At 34.1% G+C, this 27,238-nt stretch overlaps 3 protein-coding genes across 6 annotated transcripts; 2 read left to right on the forward strand and 1 right to left on the reverse strand.

The window, feature by feature from the left end:
* The first annotated feature begins 199 nt into the window (after positions 1 to 199).
* On the forward strand, positions 200 to 9,930 carry LOC102611776 (DExH-box ATP-dependent RNA helicase DExH10). 3 transcript variants are annotated; one of them, XM_015530676.3, is made up of 17 exons: positions 200 to 382; positions 591 to 1,675; positions 2,900 to 3,214; positions 3,354 to 3,458; positions 3,570 to 3,638; positions 4,256 to 4,423; positions 4,517 to 4,588; positions 4,658 to 4,774; positions 5,782 to 5,991; positions 6,082 to 6,240; positions 6,905 to 6,994; positions 7,647 to 7,739; positions 7,930 to 8,083; positions 8,167 to 8,315; positions 8,397 to 8,492; positions 8,837 to 8,929; positions 9,471 to 9,930. In XM_015530676.3, exons 2-17 carry the CDS (start codon positions 710 to 712, stop codon positions 9,579 to 9,581), a joined length of 2,967 nt encoding a protein of 988 aa, XP_015386162.2. In that variant the 5' UTR covers positions 200 to 382; positions 591 to 709; the 3' UTR covers positions 9,582 to 9,930. The 3 variants fall into 3 exon arrangements, with proteins under 3 accessions (XP_015386162.2, XP_024954393.2, XP_006479080.2); XM_025098625.2 differs by having other exon boundaries at positions 200 to 372; XM_006479017.4 differs by having other exon boundaries at positions 200 to 372; positions 610 to 1,675.
* A 238-nt stretch (positions 9,931 to 10,168) lies between these two features.
* LOC102612476 (uncharacterized) lies at positions 10,169 to 13,374 on the reverse strand. The gene is made up of 6 exons (XM_006479018.4): positions 13,107 to 13,374; positions 12,976 to 13,026; positions 12,481 to 12,532; positions 12,110 to 12,168; positions 10,874 to 10,919; positions 10,169 to 10,571 (listed from the first exon to the last, which is right to left on the reverse strand). The coding sequence occupies exons 1-6, from the start codon at positions 13,236 to 13,238 to the stop codon at positions 10,444 to 10,446; spliced, it is 468 nt and encodes a 155-aa protein (XP_006479081.2). The 5' UTR covers positions 13,239 to 13,374; the 3' UTR covers positions 10,169 to 10,443.
* Positions 13,375 to 18,564: 5,190 nt separating this feature from the next.
* Positions 18,565 to 21,084, forward strand: LOC102612777 (hypothetical protein). Of its 2 annotated transcripts, none has more exons than XM_006479020.4 (7): positions 18,565 to 18,916; positions 19,012 to 19,225; positions 19,318 to 19,394; positions 19,573 to 19,630; positions 19,751 to 19,835; positions 19,950 to 20,019; positions 20,107 to 21,084. In XM_006479020.4, the coding sequence occupies exons 2-7, from the start codon at positions 19,015 to 19,017 to the stop codon at positions 20,809 to 20,811; spliced, it is 1,206 nt and encodes a 401-aa protein (XP_006479083.2). In that variant the 5' UTR covers positions 18,565 to 18,916; positions 19,012 to 19,014; the 3' UTR covers positions 20,812 to 21,084. The 2 variants fall into 2 exon arrangements, with proteins under 2 accessions (XP_006479083.2, XP_006479082.2); XM_006479019.4 differs by having other exon boundaries at positions 18,583 to 18,916; positions 19,005 to 19,225.
* The last annotated feature ends 6,154 nt before the right edge of the window (positions 21,085 to 27,238 follow it).

The following is a 27,238-nucleotide window of genomic DNA, read 5'->3' on the forward strand; positions in this document are numbered from 1 at the left end:
TTGTAATCTACAATACTACGAAGAAAAAAAACCTACGTTATATAAGCTTCCAAGATTTCGTGGGCACAACTGCACAAAGCCGTAGTGGGCCCCATATAGACTCTTCTATTCTGAGACCATTAACAAAATGATCCACTAATCTATAAACCCAAGCCCAATCAGCCCAATAAGAACAAATATCAAATAATAATTTTTTAATTAAAAAAATTAAGGGAATTAGGGATTTCTGAAATTCGCGCTTTCCAGCAAAGAAACCCTAGGTAGCTACTCTTCTCAAATCGCGTGCCTCGCTGCCAGAATTTCTCCGTTCGCCTTACCGGAATCCCGCTGGAACGTTGTAGGAAACCACAGACAGACGCACCGCTGACCCAGGTCTCCACCGGTAACTCTTCATATTAGTTAGTGTTTTATTAACATTTTGTTAATGTTAATTTATGTAACTATTGAATAAGCCTGGTGGCTGGTGAAAGTGTTCTTCATATGAAAAATAAAAATAAGTCATTCTAATTTTTTTAACTTTTTTTTTGCAAAATTAGTATTAATGATAATGTGGCAATTTAGAGCTGATTTTTGTTTCTTGTTTTATGGAGTGTGTGTGTGTGCTATCAGTATTTTAGCTGAAAGGAAGACAGATATGCTTTTGAAGATTGTGTTGAAGTAACCCCAAACCTGATTGAAGGTGAGAACGAGATAGGCTTAAAAACTGGAAATGGAAGAATCACCGATGGCTGGGAAGAGGAAAGCACCTGAAGAGGATTTACATGTCACTGGAACCCCAGAGGAAGAATCCACCAAAAAGCAGCGAAATCTGACACGCTCATGTGTGCATGAGGTTGCGGTCCCCAGTGGCTATGCTTTGACTAAAGATGAAGCAATTCATGGGACTTTTGCTAATCCGGTGTATAATGGTGAGATGGCAAAAACCTACAGTTTCGAGCTCGACCCATTTCAGCGAGTGTCGGTTGCATGCTTGGAGAGAAATGAGTCGGTTCTTGTCTCAGCTCATACATCAGCAGGTAAAACTGCTGTTGCTGAGTATGCGATAGCAATGGCTTTCAGAGATAAGCAGAGGGTTATATACACTTCACCTTTGAAAGCTTTGAGTAACCAGAAGTACAGGGAGTTACATCAAGAGTTTAAAGATGTTGGATTGATGACTGGTGATGTTACTCTCTCGCCTAATGCTAGTTGTTTGGTCATGACAACAGAAATTCTACGAGGAATGCTTTATCGGGGGTCGGAGGTCTTGAAGGAAGTTGCTTGGGTTATTTTTGATGAAATTCATTACATGAAAGATAGAGAAAGAGGGGTTGTTTGGGAGGAGAGTATTATATTTTTACCGCCAGCTATTAAGATGGTTTTTCTTTCTGCGACAATGTCCAATGCCACACAGTTTGCCGAGTGGATTTGTCATTTGCACAAACAGCCTTGCCATGTGGTGTACACAGATTTTCGACCAACACCATTACAGCACTATGTTTTTCCGGTGGGTGGGAGTGGATTGTATCTCGTTGTTGATGAGAAAGAGCAGTTTAGAGAGGATAATTTTGTGAAGCTGCAAGATACTTTCTCAAAGCAGAAAATAGGTGGCAGGAGAGAAAATGGAAAAGCAAGTGGGAGAATGGCCAAAGGTGGGAGTGGTTCAGGGGGTTCAGACATATTCAAAATTGTGAAGGTGCAACCACTATTTCTAACTATTGTTCTTGATTCAGTGTCGTTAGATGTCCTGAAATGATGTTCTTTTAAATTATTTGATCATGGCTTGTTTCCATCTTCCTTTCATTCCTGGAGCAATTTTATTGGTATCATTGTATGTGATGGTTAAATATTTCTTACAGCCATTTTATATCCACTCTTATGCCTTATGATATAATCGATATAATCTGTCTCAAAGAAATATGTCTTACTGGCATGACTTAGGAGTCTGACTATGGTAATTAGAATACTCTTACCAAAGAAACTTCTGATTTTCAATTCAACAGTTCTTTATTTTAATTCTGTGGAATATCACTCTTCTCTTGAAGTGAAAAGTTGTGCCATAAATAGAGAAATTGGAAAAAAAGGAGAAAAGAAGAAGAACCATGATGCTTCTTTGGCCTTCTAATAGTTCTTTCTCTCTTTTCCTTTTAAAATTTCTCCATACTTATGTTAGTTGTGTAGAATGGTAGTTGGAAGTTTACTTCTATTGATGGCATTATAACAATAAATGAGATTCTAATTAAATATTACCATAAATGAGGTCATAACTAAGTAAAAAAAATTTCAGGTCAGAAAACTTATCTATATTATAGTTAGTCTCTTTCCCATTCTTTTAAAATTCATCCCAAAGTTCTTTTTTTTTTTTAATAATAAAGTTCAGAACATTATATGGGGATTTAGGTTCTGAGTGTTTGCTTTTACAGTAGTTAAAGATGAGGTTATACAAAAGAGTCAATTATGGATGTTGATATAAATTCTTGATTCCGGGAAAAAAAAATCCCTCAACAGCTATTTGAGCTTTGAACCATGTTACTGTAGGGCTATTTTCACCACAGGAGGCTTAAGACGAGTCTTTAGACAAGTGTGTGAGCCTGTTATGGTTGTTATTATTCTATTTTGTTTTAATTGTGTTTTTGGTGATTGTCATAAACTACATATGCCTTTTTGTATCTATCACTATTTCTGATTCATTTGGTTTGGGCTGGAAACTTTGCATGGCTTGATGAGACCCTGTTTGATCTGTTTATGTAGTTTCTGATATGAATTTTCAGTATTACCATTTTGGATGTTATTACCTTCTCAAGTCAGTTATGTAGCACATCAAGGGCATTCTAAATCTTTTATTCATTTTCTTTTCTTCCCTTCTTTTATCTATGATTGTGGTATGTTGCTTGAGTCAGAATCCATTTCCAAATTTCAGATGATCATGGAACGAAAATTTCAGCCGGTCATTGTATTTAGCTTCAGTAGAAGAGAATGCGAACAACATGCTATGTCTATGTCTAAGCTTGATTTTAATACACAAGAGGAAAAGGATACAGTTGAGCAGGTTTTTCAGAATGCAGTGGACTGCTTGAATGAGGAAGACAGAAATTTACCGGCTATTGAGTTGATGTTGCCTTTACTTAAGCGAGGTATTGCCGTTCATCATTCTGGCCTTCTGCCTGTTATCAAGGAATTGGTGGAGCTTCTTTTCCAGGAAGGTCTTGTGAAGGCCCTCTTCGCCACAGAAACAGTAAGATTTTCTCCTTGCATCGTTTTTCTTTATTTTGTCTTGAATCTGAGCCCTACATTTTGGGTCTGTGGAGTTGTTCATTTTTTCAGTTTATATACTAATGTTGAAGAGCTCTTACATTTTATTCTATTTGTCATAGTTTGCCATGGGTTTAAACATGCCTGCCAAGACCGTTGTGTTCACAGCTGTTAAGAAATGGGATGGTGATAGTCATCGTTATATTGGTTCTGGTGAATATATACAGGTGAGTGCTGGCCTATTCTTTCGTCTGTTGGGATATAGACATACATCTTTTTCTCTTTCTTTTTTCCTCTTTATATTCAAATGCATAACTACTATTATGCAAATCCTGTAGATGAGTGGAAGGGCTGGACGCCGTGGCAAAGATGACCGTGGAATTTGTATAATAATGGTTGACGAGCAGGTAATAAGTCACTTCTTTTTTAAAAAGAAAACAAGAAAAAGAAAAATTCTATTTTGTTAAGGTTCTTTAATCAGCTGTTAGTTATCCTTTCCAAGTTTTACTTGAACTTAGCTTTGAGTGCGCAATAGTCTGATTTGATGTTACTTAGGTTTTTATTGTCTTAAGTGGCCATTTTGTCTAAAAGTTTAAGCTAATGGATAAGGGCTGGGCAATACTATTTAAGCTCTAACATACACCATCAAGTGCAAATGCAAAGCACATGTGATTAAACAAAACCACTGCCAAAACGTCAGACACATACATATCTACTAACAAAAATACTTATTAGAACTTTATTAAGATGGTGGGAAGATTTAAACATGAGGCCATTTCGTCAAATTGGCTTTGCTACCATGTAAAATTACCAATTGGCCTAAATCCATTAACTTAAAGTAAGGACCCAACAACAGTATTTGAGCTCTAACGTAAGGTTAAATTTAAACTAATAACATCTGGTTTTGGCCTTAAGTAACTGCTTATTGTGATTCCTTTCTAAATGTCTGAATCCAACGAATAAAAGTAATTTGTTCAATTGTTATAATTTATCAAACTAATGTCTTTGTCATTGTTTTCTGCAGATGGAGATGAATACGCTTAAGGACATGGTTTTGGGTAAACCAGCCCCTCTAGTTAGTACTTTCAGACTGAGCTACTATTCAATTTTAAATTTAATGAGCCGTGCAGAAGGCCAGTTCACTGCTGAACATGTGATAAAGAATTCATTTCATCAATTTCAGTACGAAAAGGTTTCTTTTCGATCTCTTCTTTCTTTCATCGGCATTTAGGTTGTTGATTAATTGCAGGTGATTTAATTGCATGAAATCCTTGCATCTTTTCAGGCTTTACCTGATATAGGAAAAAAAGTTTCAAAGCTGGAAGAAGAAGCTGCCTTACTTGATGCTTCAGGAGAGGTAATGTCGGTTCCCTTGGTTTTTTCATTAGCTCTTGTAATTTACATGAACTTTTGTTTTCTGGTACAGGCTGAAGTTGCTGAGTATCATAAGCTGAAACTTGACATAGCCCAACTTGAGAAGAAGTTGATGTCAGAAATAACAAGGCCTGAAAGAGTTCTTTATTATCTTGGTTCTGGTCGGCTGGTATGTGCTGAGAACAACACTCTAGTTAGCTAAATCGTTAATAATTTTTTGTAATTGATACTGTTGCATGTTCTTGGCCCTTCAATTTTTATAGTTATCTTCAAGGAAAAACTCGGAGGAGCTTCAAATATATGTTTAATTCAAAATTAGTTGGAGATGTTTTTTTCTGTCAAACATATAGTCAATTAAAACTTCCATCTCAGTAGATCATTTATGGACTCCACCACTGTATCATTTAATGTCTGATGAAAAATATTCTGATTTGGTAAAATTGTTTCTATTTTATGTTTCAGAAGCACAATTTACTGGTTCCTGGCCGATTAAAGAGAGATTGTTTGAATGCATCAGGTTGTAGTTTTTACATGTGAAAAAAATAAAATATATTTCAAAAGTTAATATGTAAGTAACTGATTAGTGCCAGTTTTTATGCTACTTTTTTTTTTAAAAACCTCAAATAAGCTCTTAACCCAAACCATCATGTCAAAAGGTGACTCTAAATTCGAAATAAGAACATTGTCCTTACGGCCTGTAGCTCTAAGAAAATTACATAAATCAAATTCAAGCTTGTTTTTCTTTTTCTGGATAATGTTTTATCTCAGAGATTTTAATGGCGGACTAACATTTCGTTCATTTTTTGCTTTGAGGAACTTTTTTGAGGGATCTTTTGGTTTACTTTTTGCACATTGCCATGAGATTTAGGTTTTTGCTACGCTGTGCGATGGTCTGTTCTTGGGTAACTGTAGCACTTGCCAGTTATGGGTTGCTTGATATTAACACGTGTGTGTCGCTATGGGGTGTGATCTAGTTTATTAATAGCAGATCATTGATAATTTTCACTAAAAACTGAAAAGAAGAAAAACTTGCAATAATTTCTTTTGTCATTCATTGAAAAGATTAATTGTTGTATCATCTTAATTGCTGCCTTAAGTTGAGAATATTGCTGGTGGATTTTAAGAATTACTATGAGTTAAAAATGTTCTCAATAACTTTTTATATGCTTGTTTCAGATCAAGGTAAGAGAAGGTGGAACAGATTGGGGCTGGGGAGTTGTAGTTAATGTTGTCAAAAAGCCGTCAGCAGGTGTAGGCACCTTGCCTTCACGAGGTGGTGGTTATATAGTGGATACTTTGCTTCATTGTTCACCTGCTTCAAGTGAAAATGGATCACGGCCAAAGCCATGCCCACCTCAACCTGGAGAAAAGGGTGAAATGCACGTGGTTAGTTGACACATACCAAGACATGATCCTGCTTCAAGAATCTGAATTTACATTGTGGTGAAAGCAGTATTCACATCCCTCTGCTTACAGGTCCCTGTTCAGCTGCCCCTAATTTCCACTTTAAGCAAAATCAGATTATCTGTTCCTCCTGATCTACGACCTCTGGATGCAAGGCAAAGTATACTTCTTGCTGTTCAGGAGCTGGAGTCTCGGTTCCCTCAAGGCCTGCCAAAGCTCAATCCCGTAAAGGTGACTAAATGTTATAGTCAGATATCATGATATATTTAACATCAAACAATAGATAGTTAGATGTAGTGCAAATTTATCAAAGTATCTAGTTTGGTTTTTGGAGATTTTGTTCATGTATTGTATTATCCTTTGGGACATGGCAAAACTTGCCTATGAGGTGATATTGTGTTAGCTCATTAATAGAATTCAAAATTGTTTAATCTGCACTCCTAATTGGAAGTCTGACTATGCTTATGTGTTTTGTGTATCCCACCAGCATATGCAAATGCATTGCACTGTCATCTTCTTTATTTTACTTCCAAACGATTACAACTGAAAGCTCATATACAGATAACCTAATTTTGGTAGTTTGGCCGTGTGCATTCTGTTTAAAATTAATTTACTTCATCTAGGTTTCTGTCTTCCATTATTTCTTGCTCACAATGTACCTATCTGTTGACCCATTAGCCATATTGATATAATGTTTCTTCAAGTGATTCAGCTATTGGTTTTGTACACTTAATTTTGAATTGACTTTTCTTGAGCATTATATGTCTGCAGTGAAGTCTTCGAAACATTATTTGAGTTGTCATTATAATTGTCAGAAAGCATGAATTTAATAGTTTTTGCAATTGTTGAATCAAATGCCGTTATTTATGTATGTTTTATTTTAATGGATTTGCAGGATATGAAGATTGAAGATCCTGAAGTTGTTGATTTGGTGAATCAAATTGAGGAACTTGAGCACAAGCTGTTTGCTCATCCACTGAATAAGGTTGGAAATAGCTGTATGCTGTTTGATTAATGCCACATTCTCATATGATGTTATTGTTGGCTTTGAAATACTACAGTAGATGGGGAGCGAAGGAGTATAAATTTTTGTTTTGAGAAGACCAATTCAATTTATAAGCGAGCCAATCTTATTGTAAATTAATAGAAATAAGAACGATGATAGAAATAGTGACACCAGTTCTTTGGGAAAAAACTTGTTTAGTGGATCAGGAAAGTACCATTGCCAGAGAATTTCATTTAGAATCTCGTAAAGTAGCAGATTTTGAAAATTTCCATAATGATGGATTGGGATTGTGTGTCATGGTCTTGGGGAAAACTCTCTAAGCTTAACCAGAGCATCTGTGATGCTTACGTTTTCAGCATGAGCAGAGGATCACTTTTCAAGTACGGCTGAAGAAGCGCATCAATAACAGAATAATTTATTGATTGGCGATTTATTAAGAGCAGCCCACAAGAGGTGCTAGGACTGTTGTTACCACTTTGGGCACGTGCCACTCTTCTTTCCTCAATTAATATATATTCTTAATTTATTCTCTAAATATAAAAAAAATGGGATTTATTATCACTACATAAAAAATAGCGATGGTAGTTATCCCAAGCATTGTGCTCTCTACTGACTCCTTTGTGCACTGCAGTCTCAAGATGAGAATCAAATTAGATGTTTCCAAAGGAAAGCAGAGGTGAATCATGAGATTCAGCAGCTCAAGTCAAAAATGCGCGACTCCCAGGTACTTTCCACTGCAAGATTCTCCCTCAGTAGATCTGACGTGAGCTTGAAATAGCAGGATTATTGATATTATTACTCCAAGCTATGAAATTGTGTAAATATTTTGTTTTTATCACCGTTGTGACCGCTTGAAATTGCATGTTGCTGTTTTTACATGTTTGATACTTTTATTCGTTGGCACTATTTTTCAGATCCAAAAATTCCGGGATGAACTTAAAAACCGCTCACGGGTCTTGAAAAAACTTGGCCATATCAATGCTGATGGTGTTGTCCAGTTGAAGGGACGAGCAGCATGTTTGATAGACACAGGAGATGAACTCCTTGTTACTGAGCTCATGTTCAATGGTGAATATTTAACCATCTGTTCCTCGATTTTGTTTCCATTATATGCAGAATCTCATCTCACTTGTTGCCAAAATTTTGGTCAGGTACATTCAATGATCTTGATCATCACCAAGTTGCAGCTCTTGCAAGTTGTTTTATTCCAGTGGACAAATCAAGTGAGCAAATAAATTTGAGAATGGAGCTTGCTAAACCATTACAACAACTTCAAGAGAGTGCGAGAAAAATAGCAGAGGTGTTCTTTCTTTCTTTTAATGTCTTGCTCACTAATTTATTCATTAGAAAACATAATTGAAAGTTCCTCACATTTTCACAGATACAAAATGAGTGCAAACTGGAAGTAAATGTTGATGAATACGTGGAGTCAACTGTCAGGCCGTTTTTGATGGATGTGATTTACTGTTGGTCAAAGGTTAGTGCTTTATATTTTTGGTGTTAACATTATTGTTTCACATCATGCATAGGGAGACAACATCAACACCTAAACTGATGTATCTTATTTTGCTGTCATTTGGTTTTGGACAGTCTGCTGATATTTCCTCTCACAAGTTTCATGTAATTTTGGGTCATTGATGAAATTTTTATGACTACTCTTTGATTTATGAGTTGTGAGGTGTTCTGTCATTAACATATGGTTTACATGACGGGGTCTTGCTTTATGTTTATTTTTGTTTGAGTTAGTTTGCATATCTGGTTATTTCTTATCTAATATTTGTTGATTAGATTGAGCTATTCTGTTCATATTTATGTTCCCAGGGTGCAACTTTTGCAGAGGTTATTCAAATGACTGATATATTTGAGGGTAGTATCATTAGGAGTGCTAGAAGACTCGATGAGTTTTTGAACCAGGTAAGATAAAAGTTTTTGAAATTATAGTCATGGAGGGCCGTGTTTTTTAGAATATCCATCTCTGATCATATTTATCAGTCCTCGGGCAAGCAATAAATAAGGTACAAGTTTTTTTGTTAATAAAATGAGATTAGAAAATGAAAGTAACTAAGACTTTTTACAGCGAAACTATTGTATACGTGGTGGAAGAACTATTGTATGTACATGTGCAGTGGAATTTTTCTGTCATATGAATTGTTGTATGCTCAGGGGTGCACATTGCTCTTGATGCCTTGGCTTTATCTCTGTTGTCAAAGAGTACCTATCCTGCCTCTTTTCTTGTTTTGTGAATTTTGCTCCCTAAGGTCTCTCCTAGTCCTAGACCAAGGTTTCCTGTGAACATACAAGCCTGATGAAGGTTGGGGCCTTTTCTTAGGTGGCCCTGTATCTGGGATTTCCTAGGAGTGGTGCCAAATTGTAATGGCCTGACACTGAGAGTCAAAAAAAAGTTTCAAATTTCAATAGCTTCTAATGAGCTCTTTTTTCATTTTTACAATTTCAGTTGCGTGCAGCTGCTCAAGCTGTTGGAGAAGTTAATTTGGAGAAGAAGTTTGCTGCAGCCAGTGAAAGCCTTCGCCGAGGCATTATGTTTTCAAATTCCCTTTATTTGTGAAATACGTGTTTGCAGGTTATTGTAGACGTGGAATTCTATAGCACTTCAGCACTTAAGACTCCCTCTCACGGTACAAAGTTCTGGCGGCCATTTCATACATGTTAGATGTGTTGTGGTTGGAAACTATGGGTTCCTCTTTTCACCATGTTTTGTTTCCTTTTTCCTTTTATTTAATTGTTGTTTTTTCTGATAAAAGGAAATGTTTTGTTTTGTACTGAGTGTCTCTGCTGCAGTGATTTTGAAATTAACATGTAATATATAGCTTCTGATTTAGGAAAAATTAAAATTTCAATTTTTGTATTTATCGAACTTTATATTAATAATTCAAAGATGTATGCCTTTGCTATGACTCACAGCCCCGTACAAACCTAAAAAAATTTATGCGTCAATGGACTGCAGTAACTGAAGCTTATCGGGAGTTTTTAGGTGTAATTATACCTTTTTCATTTAAGAAAAATACTTTTAGTACCAATAAATGAATTTTCTTTCAATTTCGTAATGTTCGTCCAATTAAGTAAAATCACATATTAATTTAACAAAGCAACTTTTCATGAGTTGAGAAAATTGTTTGAAAGAGCCCAAAAGAGTTGCATTCAACTGCACTCAGTGCGTCATAAAGCATCTAAATTCACCATATATCTTGTAGGAGGATCTTTTACGAAAACATTCGAAATAGCAATAAAATATTGAAGCCTTTGTTACAGAAAGACCAAAACTGTAATGCTGCTACATGACTAATATGTGCTAAAGTTGTAAATCTCTGCAGTAAGAAGGCATGTACATGGCTCTCACAAATGCCCATTGATGGAAATTTTATGGTTGATGTTACAGCGTAGAGGAAGTCGTATACTTGTGCATCTTATCAACCTCTTGAAGATGGAGAAGGTTGTGAATGCGATGAGATTGAAGACGGAGAAGGTTGTGAATGTGATGAGATTGCTGCATGGTAAGAAGATGAAGCTAGTTGGGCTATGGCTGGAACAGCACCACCTAAAAATTTTCAGAGATGAAGCATATTAATTTCGCATTAACCCAGTTTTGTTATGTACCAAGGCATTTCCAACATGGACTTTTTCTAAAATTGCATAAAGATTACTTTTCAATGTACCAAATCATGAATTAATTTCTTTATATCTCAATCAAACAGTCAACCAATTAATTGTTTTAACTAAAGTGATTGATACTAAGATATACTAAATACAATTTATTATGCAATTGTCTACGACAACTGTAATTCTAAATTTTTCAATGAAGTTGCAAGCCAAACGAAGGTGAAAGGGTAACCGTCTAACCTGCCAATCCAGCACATGCTGAAGAGAATACTATCACAGGGGGTGCCTGCATGTTCACAAAGGAAGTAGGGTGAATTTAAGTCCACATGCATATCCCATCAAACGTCATTAATTTTCGTGAATATCAACCTTCTTGCTTTAAAAAAAAAATCTAACGTCCATTATATTATATACAAAAGAAAAATCTAAGGCCAGGTGTAGTGAGTTTCCAGAAACAAAAGATAGAAGCTACAAAACTTAGTTACACATGACAATACCATTAATAAAACACTCTTGGAGGGAGAGACAAGAGACAAACACAGCTTTGTAAAGATTTAAATTATTAATATACATTCTCAAGAAAAGAAAATATTAATATACACATCCAAAACAAGGATGCAATAGAACTCTTAAGTAAAATGCCAAAACAATTGGTGAGCAGTCTTCTCTTCTTTGTTAGATTGACACTGTTTCTTTAAATAGTTTGAAGAAGCATATGGGAGAAACTACTTTACAACAGTTGCATGTTACAACCGTCACAAATTTTTCGTTATTGTTTAGCCTTAACTTGATAAGTATAATGCAAAATTGAAAAGTGTGACAAATAAGTTGAAAAGTGTAACGAAAAACTTGTGACAAGTTGTAACATACAACTATTGTAAAGCAGATAAACCCATTGCAGAGTTTAGAGTCTTGTAATATTTAATTCTTTTCTTGGTCTTACACTCATGGAAGGACTATACTCCTAACAATGAATAAAGACATTGGCCTAAAGCATGCTTGCCCACTAATCAGTCTGTCATGGTCTGAAAAGATCTTAAAAGCATTGAACATTCGTTATATTGTTTGTTTATTACTTTATTGCTTAAAGATTTAGGTTCAACCTCTTAAAGGACGCTAGGAGGGTCGTTCCGAATTCTTGTGTTCCATTATCAGCTAAAAACGACTTTTCTTTTATGTTAATCAGCTTCCTAGATCTTTAAGGGGCATCAATTACAAACAATGTACATATACTTCTTTTCTTCTTCATTCATAGAGATTGGGAGACTATTTGTCCTACACTTGGTTTTCTAAGTTGCACTTTGTCATTACAATTGGTTTTTTGACGTGGACTGCTTATCTACTATCTTCATAGATGTTTGTTTAATTATTAATAAAAATTATTTCATGTTTCTTAAATTGAGTAGAGAGAGAAAGGACTAAACAAGGGAAAAAAAGGAGAAAATATGAAATATAATAATGCACCAAGTCACTTACACCAACTAGGAAATGCAACCACATGGGTCCTTTTACCCATCTCCGGACAACTGGCATCACTGCATTAACAAACAAAGACTGTGATTTTAAATTATCCAATAAAAATTCATAAATACTAAATATGAGAAAATATTGCAGTGCCTAGGAAACTTATGATTTTTTTATTATTATTATTTAACATCCAAGAAATCAGTGAAGGCGTTTAATCATTTAATATCCACTTTTCGAGCTTGTCACTCCTTTTCCTTGTCATTTATCTTTCTCAAAAAAATTTCTAATATTTTGGGATATGAATTATTTAGTGGAAATATAAACAAAGAAACAAATTAAAATATGAAACCTTAAATGACAAAAGGAAAATAACACTTTACCATGGTTGAATCCATAGAATGCACTTGTTGTACCACCAACAGCTGTGCCAATCTAAATTATTCATAGCAACAAAGATTAGAGGAGAAAAAAAAGATAAAGCCCAACACCACCAATAAGAAAGCAACTAAAAAAAGAAAAAAAAAGACACAAAGATGCAATCAAAGTTTTTGAGTTGCACACAGCATCATGAAATTCGGCCATAAAACTAGAATAGGATAGAATCAAAAATTGAATAAAAAAAGACTTAAGTCTCCAATGATAATAAATTGGATTTCCAAAGCCCAAACTTCAGCCAACAAAGATAGCATTAAATATTATCTTAGCACAAGCATCCTCAATTAGAATTAATGAAAAGGATCCTAATTTTCATTGCTCTTAAGATCCAAATAACAAAACCTACTAAATTCACACTGAATTAAAGTCTACAAATTCAAATAAGAATCCCATAGGAAAAATAACTGCACATATAAAAGAGAAACAAGAAGAAAAATTACCATGGAAAAACTATCCCTTATGAAAGGAGCCACTGTCCACTCACTTGTCTCCTGCAATCAAATTCCAGATCAGCCCAAAACTTCACAAAAAGAAATATAATAATTATAACAAGTATAACAATAAGAGATACCATTTTCATTGAAAGCGGGCCTGCACAGTGATGGCATCGAAGTGTATTTTGACCGGGATTTGAATCTGTTGCCATTGTTTTTGTTTTTGTTCTATTTGTTTCTGCTGTCTGCTGTCTGCTAAAACCCTCCATAGAACCTCTTTCTTCAGCAGTAGCGTGAGTTACGTTCTCGTTTGTTTCTTGAATTTAGCGGAGTTTTTGGACTCGGTGCGCCGGAGGGTAGAGGATTAGAGTGAAGCTAACTCTGGAGCCTGTACTTCATCGCCACGTCTTGTATTAGAATCAGAAGGACAAGAACAAGATTCTCCAATACGAAGAAATGGGTCGGGGCGAGTTTGGCCAAGCCTGGGCCTAGATGTTGTTTCCAAGGCACGGGCCCCTCTTGAAAAACATAAAGGAGTAATTAAATGAACTTGATACTTTTTTTATTATTATTACACGAGACTATCGCTTAAGAGTACAACTTATATTATATAAAATTATAATTAATTATATTTTGAAATGGAGAATACTGTCTTCACTTAAATTGAAAAAAGAAATTAAATCCCCACAATACATTATGGAGGCTCGAACCCACGATCTCACAATTGTAAGATTTAGGATTTAATCACTAGGTTAAAGCTCAATTACTAAATGAACTTGATATTAATGCCACTTTAATTGGGTTCTCATATTCCTTAACTTGCATAACATATAATAAGCCATCTTATTTTCTGATAGCAAATATATAATTCTATGGGTTCTCTTTATATGACAATTTTTTTAACATATATTGTTTACAAATAGTAATCGTGAGGCTATCATGCGTGATACTCTCCCTCTCTCTCTTCATGGAGAGCTTAAAATAAGATGGTCTCAAAATTCAAAATATGTAATTAGTTGAATGCAAATTTTCCATTTCATTTATCAATAATTAAAATATGGAACCTCAAAAAAGAATTGGCTGCATGTGCTTGCTTGCATATTTTTGTTGGCCCCAACCGATCATTTAAATTCACAATAATTAAAAATATTCCTACATGAACATTTATCGATTTTTACAGAAATGGAATAGGAACTTTTTGGTGCTCAATAACTTTTGAACTGAAAGGAATGGGTGGAAGTGGAGGAGCCGAGGCAACTAGAAATTGAAAAGATTCAACAACTAGTATTGTTGGACCAGAACAAAAAAAAGCTTTTAATTGCTTTTTTGGCATATGCCTTGTTTCCGTGAGCTTAGTATTTTTAGCCAACAAGTTGGTTGCTAGCAAATGAAAATGGCTTAGAATATATGCATGAAATTGACAAGCTTGACTCTAAGCTACAAAGAGAATGTGCCCCATTTATAAATAAATTAAAAAAGGTGGCAATATTATTATTATTATTAGTATTGGTATTTATCACAGCTAAGGCGCCCCCCATTTATAGAATTTAAACGCGAAATGAATGGTGTGTGAGAGAGACATTGTCCTAGCTGTTGGTACCAAAAGTGATCCTGATCATTCATCAGCCACAGAGTTTTAACATGCATTGGAATCTGGAAAATTGATTAATCTATATATTATACAGAGGACACAATCTAATAAAATCATGTCACATACTATTGTTTTTATCAAACAAGTGCATATAGATGGTACAATAATTTCAATTTCACCCATTAAAACACCAATCCTCGTCTCCTATTATTACTCGAACTTAGGTGACCACTGACGTAATTCATATTCACAGCCAACTGAACTATGCTTAAGGGATAAGTGGAAAGATGATCGCCATTACTTAATTAATTATAATGTAGTGCATGAACAAATGGATGGTATTCAAAGAAAATTCTGTAAGAATGATCTAGAATAAATTAATATGCTGAAATGATGTGCAAAATTTGCATTAAGGCAAAAGGAATTAGAACAAAGTATTGATTACAACAAATTGGCTGCGAGAAAGATAAAAAAATTTTAAAATTCTGTTCAAATTTATTGAATTTACAAGTTGCTGTGAAAACTATTAGTAACTGCAAGTGACTTCTAGACCCTTTTGGATTTGATTTGTCATTAGTTTGAATTGCATTTTCAGTCAAAATGAAGCTACCAAATTTTGAGCAAATATAATCGCTCTATTAAAAAAAAAAAACTTATAAACCCCGATAAGAGAATAATATATAGAACATAAATATAGCCTATTGTTTTTAGATCTCTCTTTGACTCATAAACAATCAAGAATAATTATATAGAACATAAACATTAACTTAAATTAACACCTTAAATGGGGAAATTTTTTTTACTAATATTTGTTCAAACATCACTTGTTCATGTTGGCCAATGCTCTAAGAATAATTAGAAGAGCGTATCATAAAAACCTAAGCAATCTCTAAACACAGCAATATTCTCATAAAGTGGCTCAACTTATGAGCACACAGCTCTAATCATGAATTCTGAAGGCATCTGACTATATTACCTAAAAAGAAAAAGCTAAGGCGAACCCATTTTTTGTGGTTTGGGTAGAAAGGAATAAGGAAAAAAAAATGAAAATTCTTGACTTGAGAATATGACTTATTGGCTTTACATTGAGTTAAGATTCTCACATTCCAAATTCCAGTGGAATTAAACCTTTTTAGCTTTTGCTTCAATTTCAATTTCCTCTCTCCCAAAACCGGTTTGTCACAAGGAATAACATTCCGTGGTCATTTCTCACTTATTATTATTGTTCTAGTGAATGGTATCATATGTGGTCAACAACGCTCGGCGAATCGACAACTCACACGTGTACTCGCTTATGATTGACTGGTCTTAAATACACGATTCTCTTATATGAAGTAAGTGTTTCTCTTTTCACAGTTTCTTGTTGTGTTCTCAAAAGTAAAAATTAGAAAATGAGAAGGAATCCATAAAGGGAAATGTAAGTACAAGGAAGAACAAAAATTCTTGCCCTCTATCCTAAAGTGAGAGAATAAGATCCATTGTTAGAGAAGGAAGGTAGTAGCAGTTAGAGAAAAGAGGAAAAGGAATAAAAAATAAAAACAATGATAACTATTCCCTCTATACTACACAAAAACAATAGCATGTATACACACGCACATACGCATACACACAGAGAGAGATTCAGAGCAAGGGCAAATTGGAAACATCAAGGAAAGGCTATTATTAGTACTTCACATGTACCATTATTGGAATGATCATTATATTATGCGTCCTCATGGAGACATGAAATGAAAGCTTTAGCTCCATGTTTATTCTATTTATGGTTCAACATAAGAACTTTCAAACATCATATGAGTTGTTTACTCTCCAAACAAGAACAGACACTTTCAGTCAATATAATACTAAAAGATCATAAAGTGTGAATTATTATATAAATCTTATACACATCTATATGTGAGTACAAATCATTATGAGTTTACTTTTTAGCATATATACCATAGATACATGCATTAATAGATGGCGACTTTCGACATCTTTGATGCAGATTTGAGTTGAGATTTTGCTAAAATAATTGGGTCGTTAGTTTCTTCATGCGTATCCATGCTATAGTGACTTATGACATGTTACAGTCCATCCGAAATTCTCAGCTGGTGCCATTGCTGAGCTCCTGTATATGCTGGAAATTGTGTAATTTTTGTAACTTGAAAGCTACTCAAATGGTGCCTCTTTGATTTTGCAATTTATTCCTATCCACATGCCAGCAACCTACACAGGAATTTTTCGCTTTACTGCTTTACCCAAAGACTTTGATAGATTCTCCAGAAAATGGATATAAAATAACCTCATTAATAAAATCAATTGATATTTCGAAAAGGCTGCTGTGACTGAAAACGAAAATGGTGATCAAGGAATAGGCATTTTCATTTTACATGTTTAAGAAATGAGTTTTTGTAAATTTTTACATAGTCTGGCAACACTTGTTCAAAGCACTCAGTTTAATGGGCATCGGCATATAAGATACGTCCTCATTTGTCAATAAATTTTATTTTTTCTGTCGTGTGGGTTTAATGTATATCGAAAGATTTGGTTTCCATAACTTAAAATATACGAATTTATTCTGCATTATATAGCTAGCTAGCTGTACTTGATCTGTTAGATATTATTCTTTGTATTTTTAAATAGGTGTATGATAATTCCTGATTATCACCTCAGCCACATTCTGTATGCCAATGCTTGTGAATAGCATAAGCATAATGTACTTGAAGTTGACACATAGATAGCTTATGGGAATGCAAATCCTGATTAAACAAATTAATTAAACTACTAAAAATTAGGCTGCTGTGTCCTCTCTCATATTTATTCCATATACGCAGATGGCATCTGGCCTAGAGGGATAAAATCGCTAATCGTCTAGAGAGTATCCGGGTTCACTCTGCTCAAATACAGAGGATAGCAGCTGAAGATGACACTACATGTGCAAGCATAAGTCTATGATCCTTGCAAAATTGGTAAAGAATATGTAATACGCATGGGCTCAATATTGCTTAACGGTGACAATGAGATATATGCTCTAAGTCTTTAGAACCCTTGCTTGTTAAACAAGGTAATGAAATATAAAGAGCAAGTAATCAATGCATATACATAGCAAGAAGAGTAGTTTATACAGATACAAGAGAATCTGCAAAGCTAACAAAGACATGAGTCAAGGGCAAGTAGTGTCATCTTCCCAGGACTTTGTAATGTCTTTCATCAAATGAAAGTATTGAAGCAAGTACAATATCCTTATATTCTTTTATTTCTTTTCTTTTTTACGAGGTCCCGGCTGCTTAGGATTCGCCGGGAGGGGCCGGCTGTCTTATGCCAATTGAAGAATGAAAAAGATTAGGGTCCCTCTTCTCTTATATTTTTATACTTTGTGGGCTGAATAAGTACCAAACTTACTGAAGGAGACAAAACAGAATGTATTCCATATTCCATTCCTTGCCTCCAAACAATCTCCAAGAAACAGCATCTTTTGCCACCATTAATTAATTTATATTTTTAATTTGTTCGTGTATGTATGTATCTAATTCCAAAGTTTCCCAGGTGCTCCAGTCAACAGAATCTTCCTCTAAAATTCTCCAAATATAACCAGTTAAAAACCTTCCTTCGTGTCTCTATCTGCAATCTTTAATATAGAGATAACATTCATTTATAAGCATTATTTACAATATCATTAGTCTCACTATGTACATTGACAACTGAAAAGTGACTCCAATAACAAAGAGAGGGATGGAGATTTATCAGTTCTAAGAATCTTCCTTGAAGGTGAGAGGGGAAGGGCACCGGGTTAGCTTTGAAGGTCTCAAGACAAGATAGATAGTGGATTCCCCTCATCCAAGTCAGAAAAATTCTTCTATAAAATCCTGGGAATAAGATTCTTTAACTTTGCCGGAAAGACGAATATGAATGCACACAACAAAAAAAACTTTGGTGGGATCAATTCTGGTACCTTATGCAAGTCCTGAGGTGTTTCTGAAAAGTAGAAGGGCTCAGGTATTCAATTGGCCTAGTTCTGTCTGAGAATGGAAAGTTGAGTTTAGGAGGTCAGGGTCCCACAATTAACAAAGTAGGAAGGACAATATATCTTTTCGAGTCGCTGTGAATATATTGAAATTGGATTGGATTGGATCGAGCGTTGTGTCATTTTTGTTCAAGATTCTATGCTTTCCTAGCTGCCTCCGCGCCCCCTAGCTTGCTCTATAAATCAAGGTTGAGCATACGCTTTGCCTCGTGAGAGTTGGCCTAGTGAGACAGGAGACAAGTAACAGCAAGTGCTGAAAGCTTTGATTGCAGAAATTGAAGAAAATCACATAGTGAAGTTACACATTTCAGGGGGTTGCGGATTGGATCAAGAGAAATCATAACTCCTCTCAGGTAAAAATAAGCTGATCTTGACCAATCATTTGGTTTTTTGCAATGCCTTCCAGGACAAGTAAACTTACAATTGTTTAATATTTGAAAGAGTTCAGAAGATGTACCATCATCACCAGAATCAAGGAAAGAGCATGCATTCTTCTTCAAGAATGCCAATCTCCACGGAAAGACATTTGTTCTTGCAAGGTGGGAGTGGCCCTGGAGATTCTGGCCTTGTCCTCTCAACCGATGCCAAGCCAAGACTAAAATGGACACCCGATCTTCATGAGCGGTTCATAGAAGCTGTCAATCAGCTTGGAGGAGCAGACAGTGAGTATATATAAAAACATTCGATAATAAATTATCACTGAAAATGCATGAATAAATTCAGCTAAAGTTGAATAATTATTTTAATGTCACAGAGGCTACTCCAAAAACAGTAATGAAACTTATGGGGATTCCAGGACTTACCTTGTACCACTTAAAGAGTCATCTTCAGGTAAATTGTCAATGGTATTAAAATAATTATAGATTTGGAACAAAGAGTAGCTAGAGATAACTTTTCTTGTCGGTCCATATACCTTCATTATGTTTCCGGATTTTTGGAGTTACAGGGTCAGTACTGTTTAGTTTTTAACAGACATATACTGATTGTTGTTGTACCTTTTCGCTAGCAGAAGTACAGGCTCAGTAAGAATCTCCATGGACAAGCAAATATTGGCAACAACAAAATTGGTAAGAAGACGATATCTCAAAAATCTGCAAATTACCAGAAAGATCAGAATTGCAATACATATTTAGCTTGTAAAGCACATACTGGGATCGGAGGAATGAAATTTAAGTCATCTGGTGTAGGTCCAGTTACTGTTCCTGGAGAAAGAATGCCTGAAGCAAATGCAACTCATATGAACAATTTAAGCATTGGACCCCAACCAAACAAGTAAGAGGATAAATGGTTTATCGTACTTTAAATATATTCATTTGTTTATTAGATTTAAATTAATTTTATTACTATTTTTGTTACTATGCTAACAAATAGAATTTTGAAATCCAGGAGCTTACATATAAGCGAAACAATACAGATGCAAATCGAAGTGCAGAGAAGATTACACGAGCAGCTTGAGGTACAATATACATTCATACTTCGAAAATGAAAGTAGTTTTTCAAAATTATTGTTTTTCTAATTACTTGTCTTGGATTAAACCACTAGGTACAACGACATTTGCAGCTTCGCATAGAGGCTCAAGGGAAATATCTCCAGGCAGTGCTGGAGAAAGCTCAGGAAACTCTTGGAAGACAGAACTTAGGCACAGCAGGCCTGGAAGCTGCCAAAGTTCAGCTTTCTGAACTTGTTTCCAAAGTTTCGACGCAATGCCTAAACTCTACATTTTCGGACCTTAAAGAACTTCAGGGTTTCTGCCCTCAGCAACCACAAGCAAACCAGCCCACTGATTGCTCAATGGACAGCTGCTTAACGTCGTGTGAAGGATCTCAAAAGGATCAAGAAATACACAATGGTGGGGTCAGATTAAGGCCTTATCATGGCACTCCAACATTAGAGCCAAAAGAGATTGTGGAAGAGCCTATGCTGCAGCAAACAGAACTCAAGTGGCGCAAAGATTTGAAAGAGAGTAAATTTCTTTCATCAATAGGTAAGGACAGAGGCCCTGGTGAATTATCAATTGGCAGCGGCAGCTTCCCAGAGGGAAGATTCAAAGCAAGCAATGAGGATGAACATTTCCAGGACCAAACCAACAAGAAACCTGAAGGAGCTAAACTAGAGAATGAAAATCTACTGCCGGAGTATAGGCTGCCATGTTTTTCAACAAAGCTGGACCTGAATGCCCATGATCATGAAAATGATGTTGCTTCAGGCTGCAAACAATTTGACTTGAATGGTTTCAGCTGGAACTGACAGGGCGAAAACGGGTGTATAAATCCCAGTATTACACCAGGGGAAGAGGAATATTGGCCTGGAAACCGATTGCTCCTATGTTCAGGCCGGGTGGGTAGCCTTTGAACAACCGATTCCATCGGAATGGAATAAAATTGCAGCGGCAAAAGCATTAGGCCTATGGCTAATATATATATATATATATACCAAGCATAATGTAATTTTCATATCTCTGTAGGAATTCATGGATTAAAAGTATTATGTCTTGATTAATTCAAGTACAATTCACTGATTCATTGCATCAGTATCATTCAAAGCTTTAAATAATTTGCATCTCACCTGTTAAAAACTTGTCGTCTTAAATTAGCTACCATGGGCTTTTGTTCATGCGATTTCTCTAACATATATACGTATCAAAACGTTAAAGACAATACGTGCTCATATTATATCGATGAATTTATATTTGCGTGACCAGCTTATATTTCCATCCCTTGGAATCCATAAAACCTTAAAATTGAATTAAAATTTTAAACATTTTCATTCTGAACCGTGCTTTGAATTGATAACACGTGACTTCTCATCTGTATTTTGTCTTAGCTGTTCTCATACCAAACATCTCGACAGATTATTTACGAAGCTGATAATTATTTTAAAAATACCATGCAATCCCAATCATAACCTTTAAGCCAAGCATCGATCGTTCTGTCCGGTATCAATATGCAATTCCTCTTTTTCGAATGAAATACTTCTCATATATTTCCAGAAAAAAATAACTATATAAACTGTCAAAAATAACAAATCAGATGACTGGGAAAGTCTTCCATCCAAATACAGGTTTCAAAGCGGCAAAATGCAAAATGAGCTTAAAGCATCTGCTGTTTTATTGCATCTCCTAAAAACAAGACGTATCTCACCATCTTGCTTTGATATTAACAAGTGTTAAACTTCAGAAATGATCCAAAACAGCACTATACGAGTACTTTGCTGCCCGATAAAATATAACAGCTAAAACATATCAGTTTTTTTATGTCTAATAAATCTCGTATCTCCAATTTTACCCTAGCAAAGTTTAGATTATTACAAGCGCCATACTCGGCCTGCCTTACAATATTGGCTTTCCTTCTATTATTCTAACTTAAATCTCATCGTCATCGAGCTCCCTCTTATATACTTCTTGTGCTTCCTCTTCTGGAACATAAAAGCATTCTTATTAACTCAATTCACAATGAGAACCAACAATGAAAATTACTTTATTATTTTATTTATTTATTTATTTATTTTTCTTTTGGTAGAAAGAACTGGGAAGTGCAAAAAAGGCAAAACAAACCTTTAGTAGCATTGTGTCCAAAGTTTGAACCGTCCTGCTCTAATAGCTTGCCAACAACAACTGACCCCTCGACTTCGCCGGTGGAAGCAACTGTGGAAACAGACATCTGCAGATGCAAATTAAAATTAGTTTAAAAATTAAAATTTTCTCTGAATTCACTAAACCATAAACCCTGCTTTTATGAAAGAGAAACCTTTTATCATGATAGTTTTTAAGTGAAATGAAGTCAAAAAACACCTTTGCATATAAACGTTAGTTTAACCTAACTTACTGATATCTTATTGGTTAAGACTAAATAGATTAAATTGAGTGTTTTAGTTATACATAGAAATGTCTAACACTTTGATGACATTTATCTGCGCTTGCCAAAATTCCTCATGTGCACAGGTTATACCTTAAAACCATCTTCTTAATGAAAGGATAGGCCCATTCATTCAACCTATACACCAGGTACAAAAGATACACCGTTATGCATCCAAAAGGTTCCCAGATCATCAACATGTGGCCTAAAGTATCAGTTCGATTTACAACAAATCAAACTCCATACAGTTCACGATTTTCACTATCTTGCATAGCATGCATGTTGATGAATTTGAGGATTTCATAGATGAATATGCATGTAATAAGTTTTTACTACTTTTAAAGGTTAATTACTCTTGGGTGAGACATATTTTGACAAATTTCAAAAAAGTGATTTTTTTTTTTAAATACTCGAGTGGGTGATATTTCGTCAACTTTTGTTGTTAATTTTAATGGGAATACTAAATTAGTTACAAAATAATATTTATATCCCTATAATTAATTACAAAATGAGGTTCTTAACCTTATAATTTATTACAAAATGATATTTATACTCCTGCTCACTTATTTTTAATTTTTTAATTTTTTAAACAGAAAAATATATTAAAAAAATTAAATCTAAGTCTAATTAACAAGGCATTTTTTTTTGTTAAATCAAACAAATTCTTTTTAAAAAAACTTTTCTTGTTGATTTAAATTGATTTGTGAATATAAAGAAGCAGGTCCCTTATGAATTGTAAAGCATTATATAAATCCAATAATTTTATATCTTTGGCTTTATAAAAAAAAATCTATTTTTTTCCAATTTTACCCTCAGCCGGTTAAAGTTAACGAAATATTACTGCTAGAATATTTTTAAAACATATGTCACCTATTTAAAATTTATCAAAATATGTGTCATCCAGGAGTAATTAACCTCTCTCTCTCATATATATATATATATTGCATGTATGTATGTATGTATGTATGTATATGGAATCTTTTTAGGTGCGGATACACACATACAAATAGAGAAAGATCTGGATAGATAAAATACAATTTATGAAATATGCATGCATGCATGTATGTATATATACGCCTTACCTTACATCCTAATGGTTCAACCAATTCAAAAACCAGTATATCGCCATTTTCATCCTCGATCTAGAACTATAACCATCACAATTTTTGGAAGATTCTCACAGTATATGAGAATATTTGGGAGCTAGTGGTAAATATCTCAAGATTCGGTGCAAAGCAACTAAACGGGGTTTCTGTGGAGCATGCATAAATTGGCTTATCACACTCACAAGAAAGGCAATGCCTGGTCGTGTATGTGATAGATAAATTAACTTGCCTTCGTGATAGCTGTTCATGAAGATAATATTTTTATCCATCTGCTGACAATAATTTCTTTTTTGTAATAAAGTATCTTTATGTGATACTATATAAATTTTTACAGCATTTATAATAGGGTTGTTATTGACCTTTAGATTCACATGTTTTAATCATCAACATTGATTTTATCTAGTAGATAAATAACTTATTACTTAATATTGCTATAACTTTATTTTTAATTAATTATTAAATATTTTTACGACAATTATCCACTAAACACATGATTTTTCATTATTCGTCAAAAACACATAAACACCATTTTTTTTGGGTATAAATCCACTTTAAATTTACAACGTGTTTCATTGATCCACTACCATTTTAACTCTATTAGAATCTTGCTGATGTCATGGACATACACTTATGGAGGCTATGCACTTGTAATTTAAATTTGAAGATATTTTTACTAGAAATTAGCTTTCGCCATGATACAATCTACATTAGAAACCTCAAATTCGTTATTTGGTATGCACAACAAGAATGGACTGAAACTACATCTTGGCAGGCTTTAAGATAGTATAAATTCAAACTATGCTAGTGTCATTGTTAATAGATTGTCCAGACAATATCAGTGATAACACTTTTGAATAATTAATAAAGTTTCTTTAAAAAAAAAATCAAACTGTCCGTGCACTTCTCCCATAGAAACTAATACAAATTCATGCATAGAATCGGTACACAACGTAAAGGGAAAAAAATCATTCTCATCCTTAGGGTTTCATGCAATAGCTCATTTCATCCTTACTTTCTAAACAATAGCCCAAAACAATATTTCGTTCACTCACTGTTAGTTAAATGTTGTTTGTTAATAATTCATTGAGATTAAAAAAGGATTTTCCATTAAAAAGAAAATTAGAAAAAATAAATAAAAGTTGATATATAACTAAAAATAATTTTTATCTAATTTCACTAAATAAGAAATACTGAAAAGATGAAAACTACTATTTCAAGCAATTGTTTTGCACTCCTCTCTATTTTGTCGGCATGAAAACCCTATAAACCCTATACCTAAATACCAAAAATAATCAAAATTTCTCATATTCGTATAAGTATACTCTCTAATTGCACAATGAGTGGACTTGGGCAGATAGTGGTAAGGACTTGGAGAGATAATGATGGTCAAAGAAGAGTGATGGTAAAGTTCAAAATAAAAATTTGTTGAAGATTAAGAAGATATTCAGCATATGCAAGCACATAAAAAATGGTTGTATTTTTGAGGTTTTTTCCAATGATTTAAAGATATTGTGTTAATTACGATTTGTTACTTATGATGATTATTCAGTGGCTATATCAAACTATTTCATCGTTGATTTCATTTAAGAAAAAATTAATGAATTTTGCATATTTTGTAGTGTTATTTAATTGTGTAAAAAAAATTTTAATATAGTTTGTATCACATTAATGAAAAATCATATTTTGTCCTCAATGAATTGCTAGTTAATGGTAAAAAACCAATGGTGAGTTGGCGGAATGATGTTTTGGGTTATTGTTTAAAAAGTAGGAATGAAATTGACTATTGCATGAAACCCTAAAGATGAAATTCCTCAACAACAAAGCAGAAGACCCACATTTTCAAATCTTTAAAGAGAAACAACAACCTTTTAATGCTAACAACCAATTCAACTCAACTCAACACCTCAACTCAATTTACAACCATTCAACACTTCAACACAAACCACAAAAAGTTTTAACTTTCAACTTTTCTACCAATAAATAAATGATCTGATCCAAACATATTCGGATCAGATTGGATTCGATCAAAAGAATAGATCAGATCATATTCAGCTTGTATTACTTTTAAGCAAAGGCTGTAAAGAGATTTTTTTTTTAATCACATCCTGGAATTAATAACTGAAGTTGGAATCAATCAAAACATTGGCTACAAATTTGATTACAATGATAGGAACTTTATATCTTCAATTTGAACACACAAAATTAAACAATCCTTTCAACAAATTAAAAGAACAATGAAAATCACAAATTTTCAACTTCCCATCTCTTTCACAGTCTAAACGACTTCACAACATCCCTCATGTCAACAAAATAATCCCAAGCCTAAAAAAAATTGACTAACTTCCACAGCTCAATATTATTAACATCACTTGTAAATGGCTTCATCGGAAAATATCATTTCGGCAGTAGAGAGAGGCTGCAAACATGGCAGTTTGGCACGACCACGATTGTGTGCTTAATGGCGGCTAGTGTGACCATGGATCTATTGTGCTTGGTGGCGATTGGCGCAATCAAAACAAAGGCTCACGGCTTCATACAAAGGATAGTGATTATGCGATTTGCTAGTTTAATTTTACGGTGGATAGTGGCGGATTAGTAGTGGTGACTAATGTCGGTGAGATTGGTCCTTTGGAATTGGAGTTTTGGACAATGGTGGGCTAGTGGCAGCTTATGCTTACGTGTCTATGTGTATGAGTGTTGAGAAATGATAAATTAAGGTTTTGTGCTTCTATAGCTTTTTTTTTTTTTTTTGCAATTTGATCGAATTTTCAGATTGGATTTGGTTTGATCTGATCCAAATACAATCCAATCGGGTTTAGGAAAACAAATCTGATCGGATTTGACTATCAAATTGCATTTGATCCAAACCTGAAATATTCGAATCAGGTTGGTTTATTTACCCACCCCTAGTTATGGGCTCCTCAAAATAAAAATATCAAACATTACATCATTTTCTAAGTTAGAAATTTTTTGACCAAATTTTTAGAATATTTTGAAAGTACTGAACAAAAAATATCCTCTAAATTATATTTAACCGCATGTAAAAATATGTTTCAGAAAAGGTGCAAGGTCAAATGGACCAAGAAAATTTGCAAATTGTACAAACAAATTAAGCTATTCGCTTCTGACACATGTTTTGCTTAAAAAAAAAAATTTAAGCCGCTCACTAATTTATATACTTTGTTTCTTTTGAGTTACTTTATAAAAATGTGCTTTGTCTTGGATGCTAGAAATGCTTCAACTATGTTTTGCACTTTAATTTATATAATTTGTTTATTCTAAGTTACTCTATCAGAATTTTCTACGTCTTAGATGCTGGAATACTTCAACTGTGATCTGCACTTAAACTTTACTAACACTAATGTTGTCAGAATCTACAAGACTCAAAGTGGACTTTAAGTGATACAAAATTTTGATGAAGGATTTATACTAAGAACCCGCTAAACTCCTCGTAAAATATATTTTAATCAAAATTACATAAACACCTACACAACACAAAGTGAACATTAACAATAATATACCCAAAGTGAACTTCAATTAAGAGTCCTAACATTTTTTTGAATTTCTTTTACAAATATATCATAAGATTTGCTTAAAATAATTAATCATCACCATCTCAATTCTTCATATATCATCATTTATTTTTAAAAAATTCAAAAAGTAAACGTGTTAATTATGCTTAACAATTTAACATTATACAATGTGCTTTCATTA

This window comes from Citrus sinensis, chromosome 3, assembly GCF_022201045.2.
Source record: "Citrus sinensis cultivar Valencia sweet orange chromosome 3, DVS_A1.0, whole genome shotgun sequence".
NCBI lineage: Eukaryota > Viridiplantae > Streptophyta > Magnoliopsida > Sapindales > Rutaceae > Citrus > Citrus sinensis.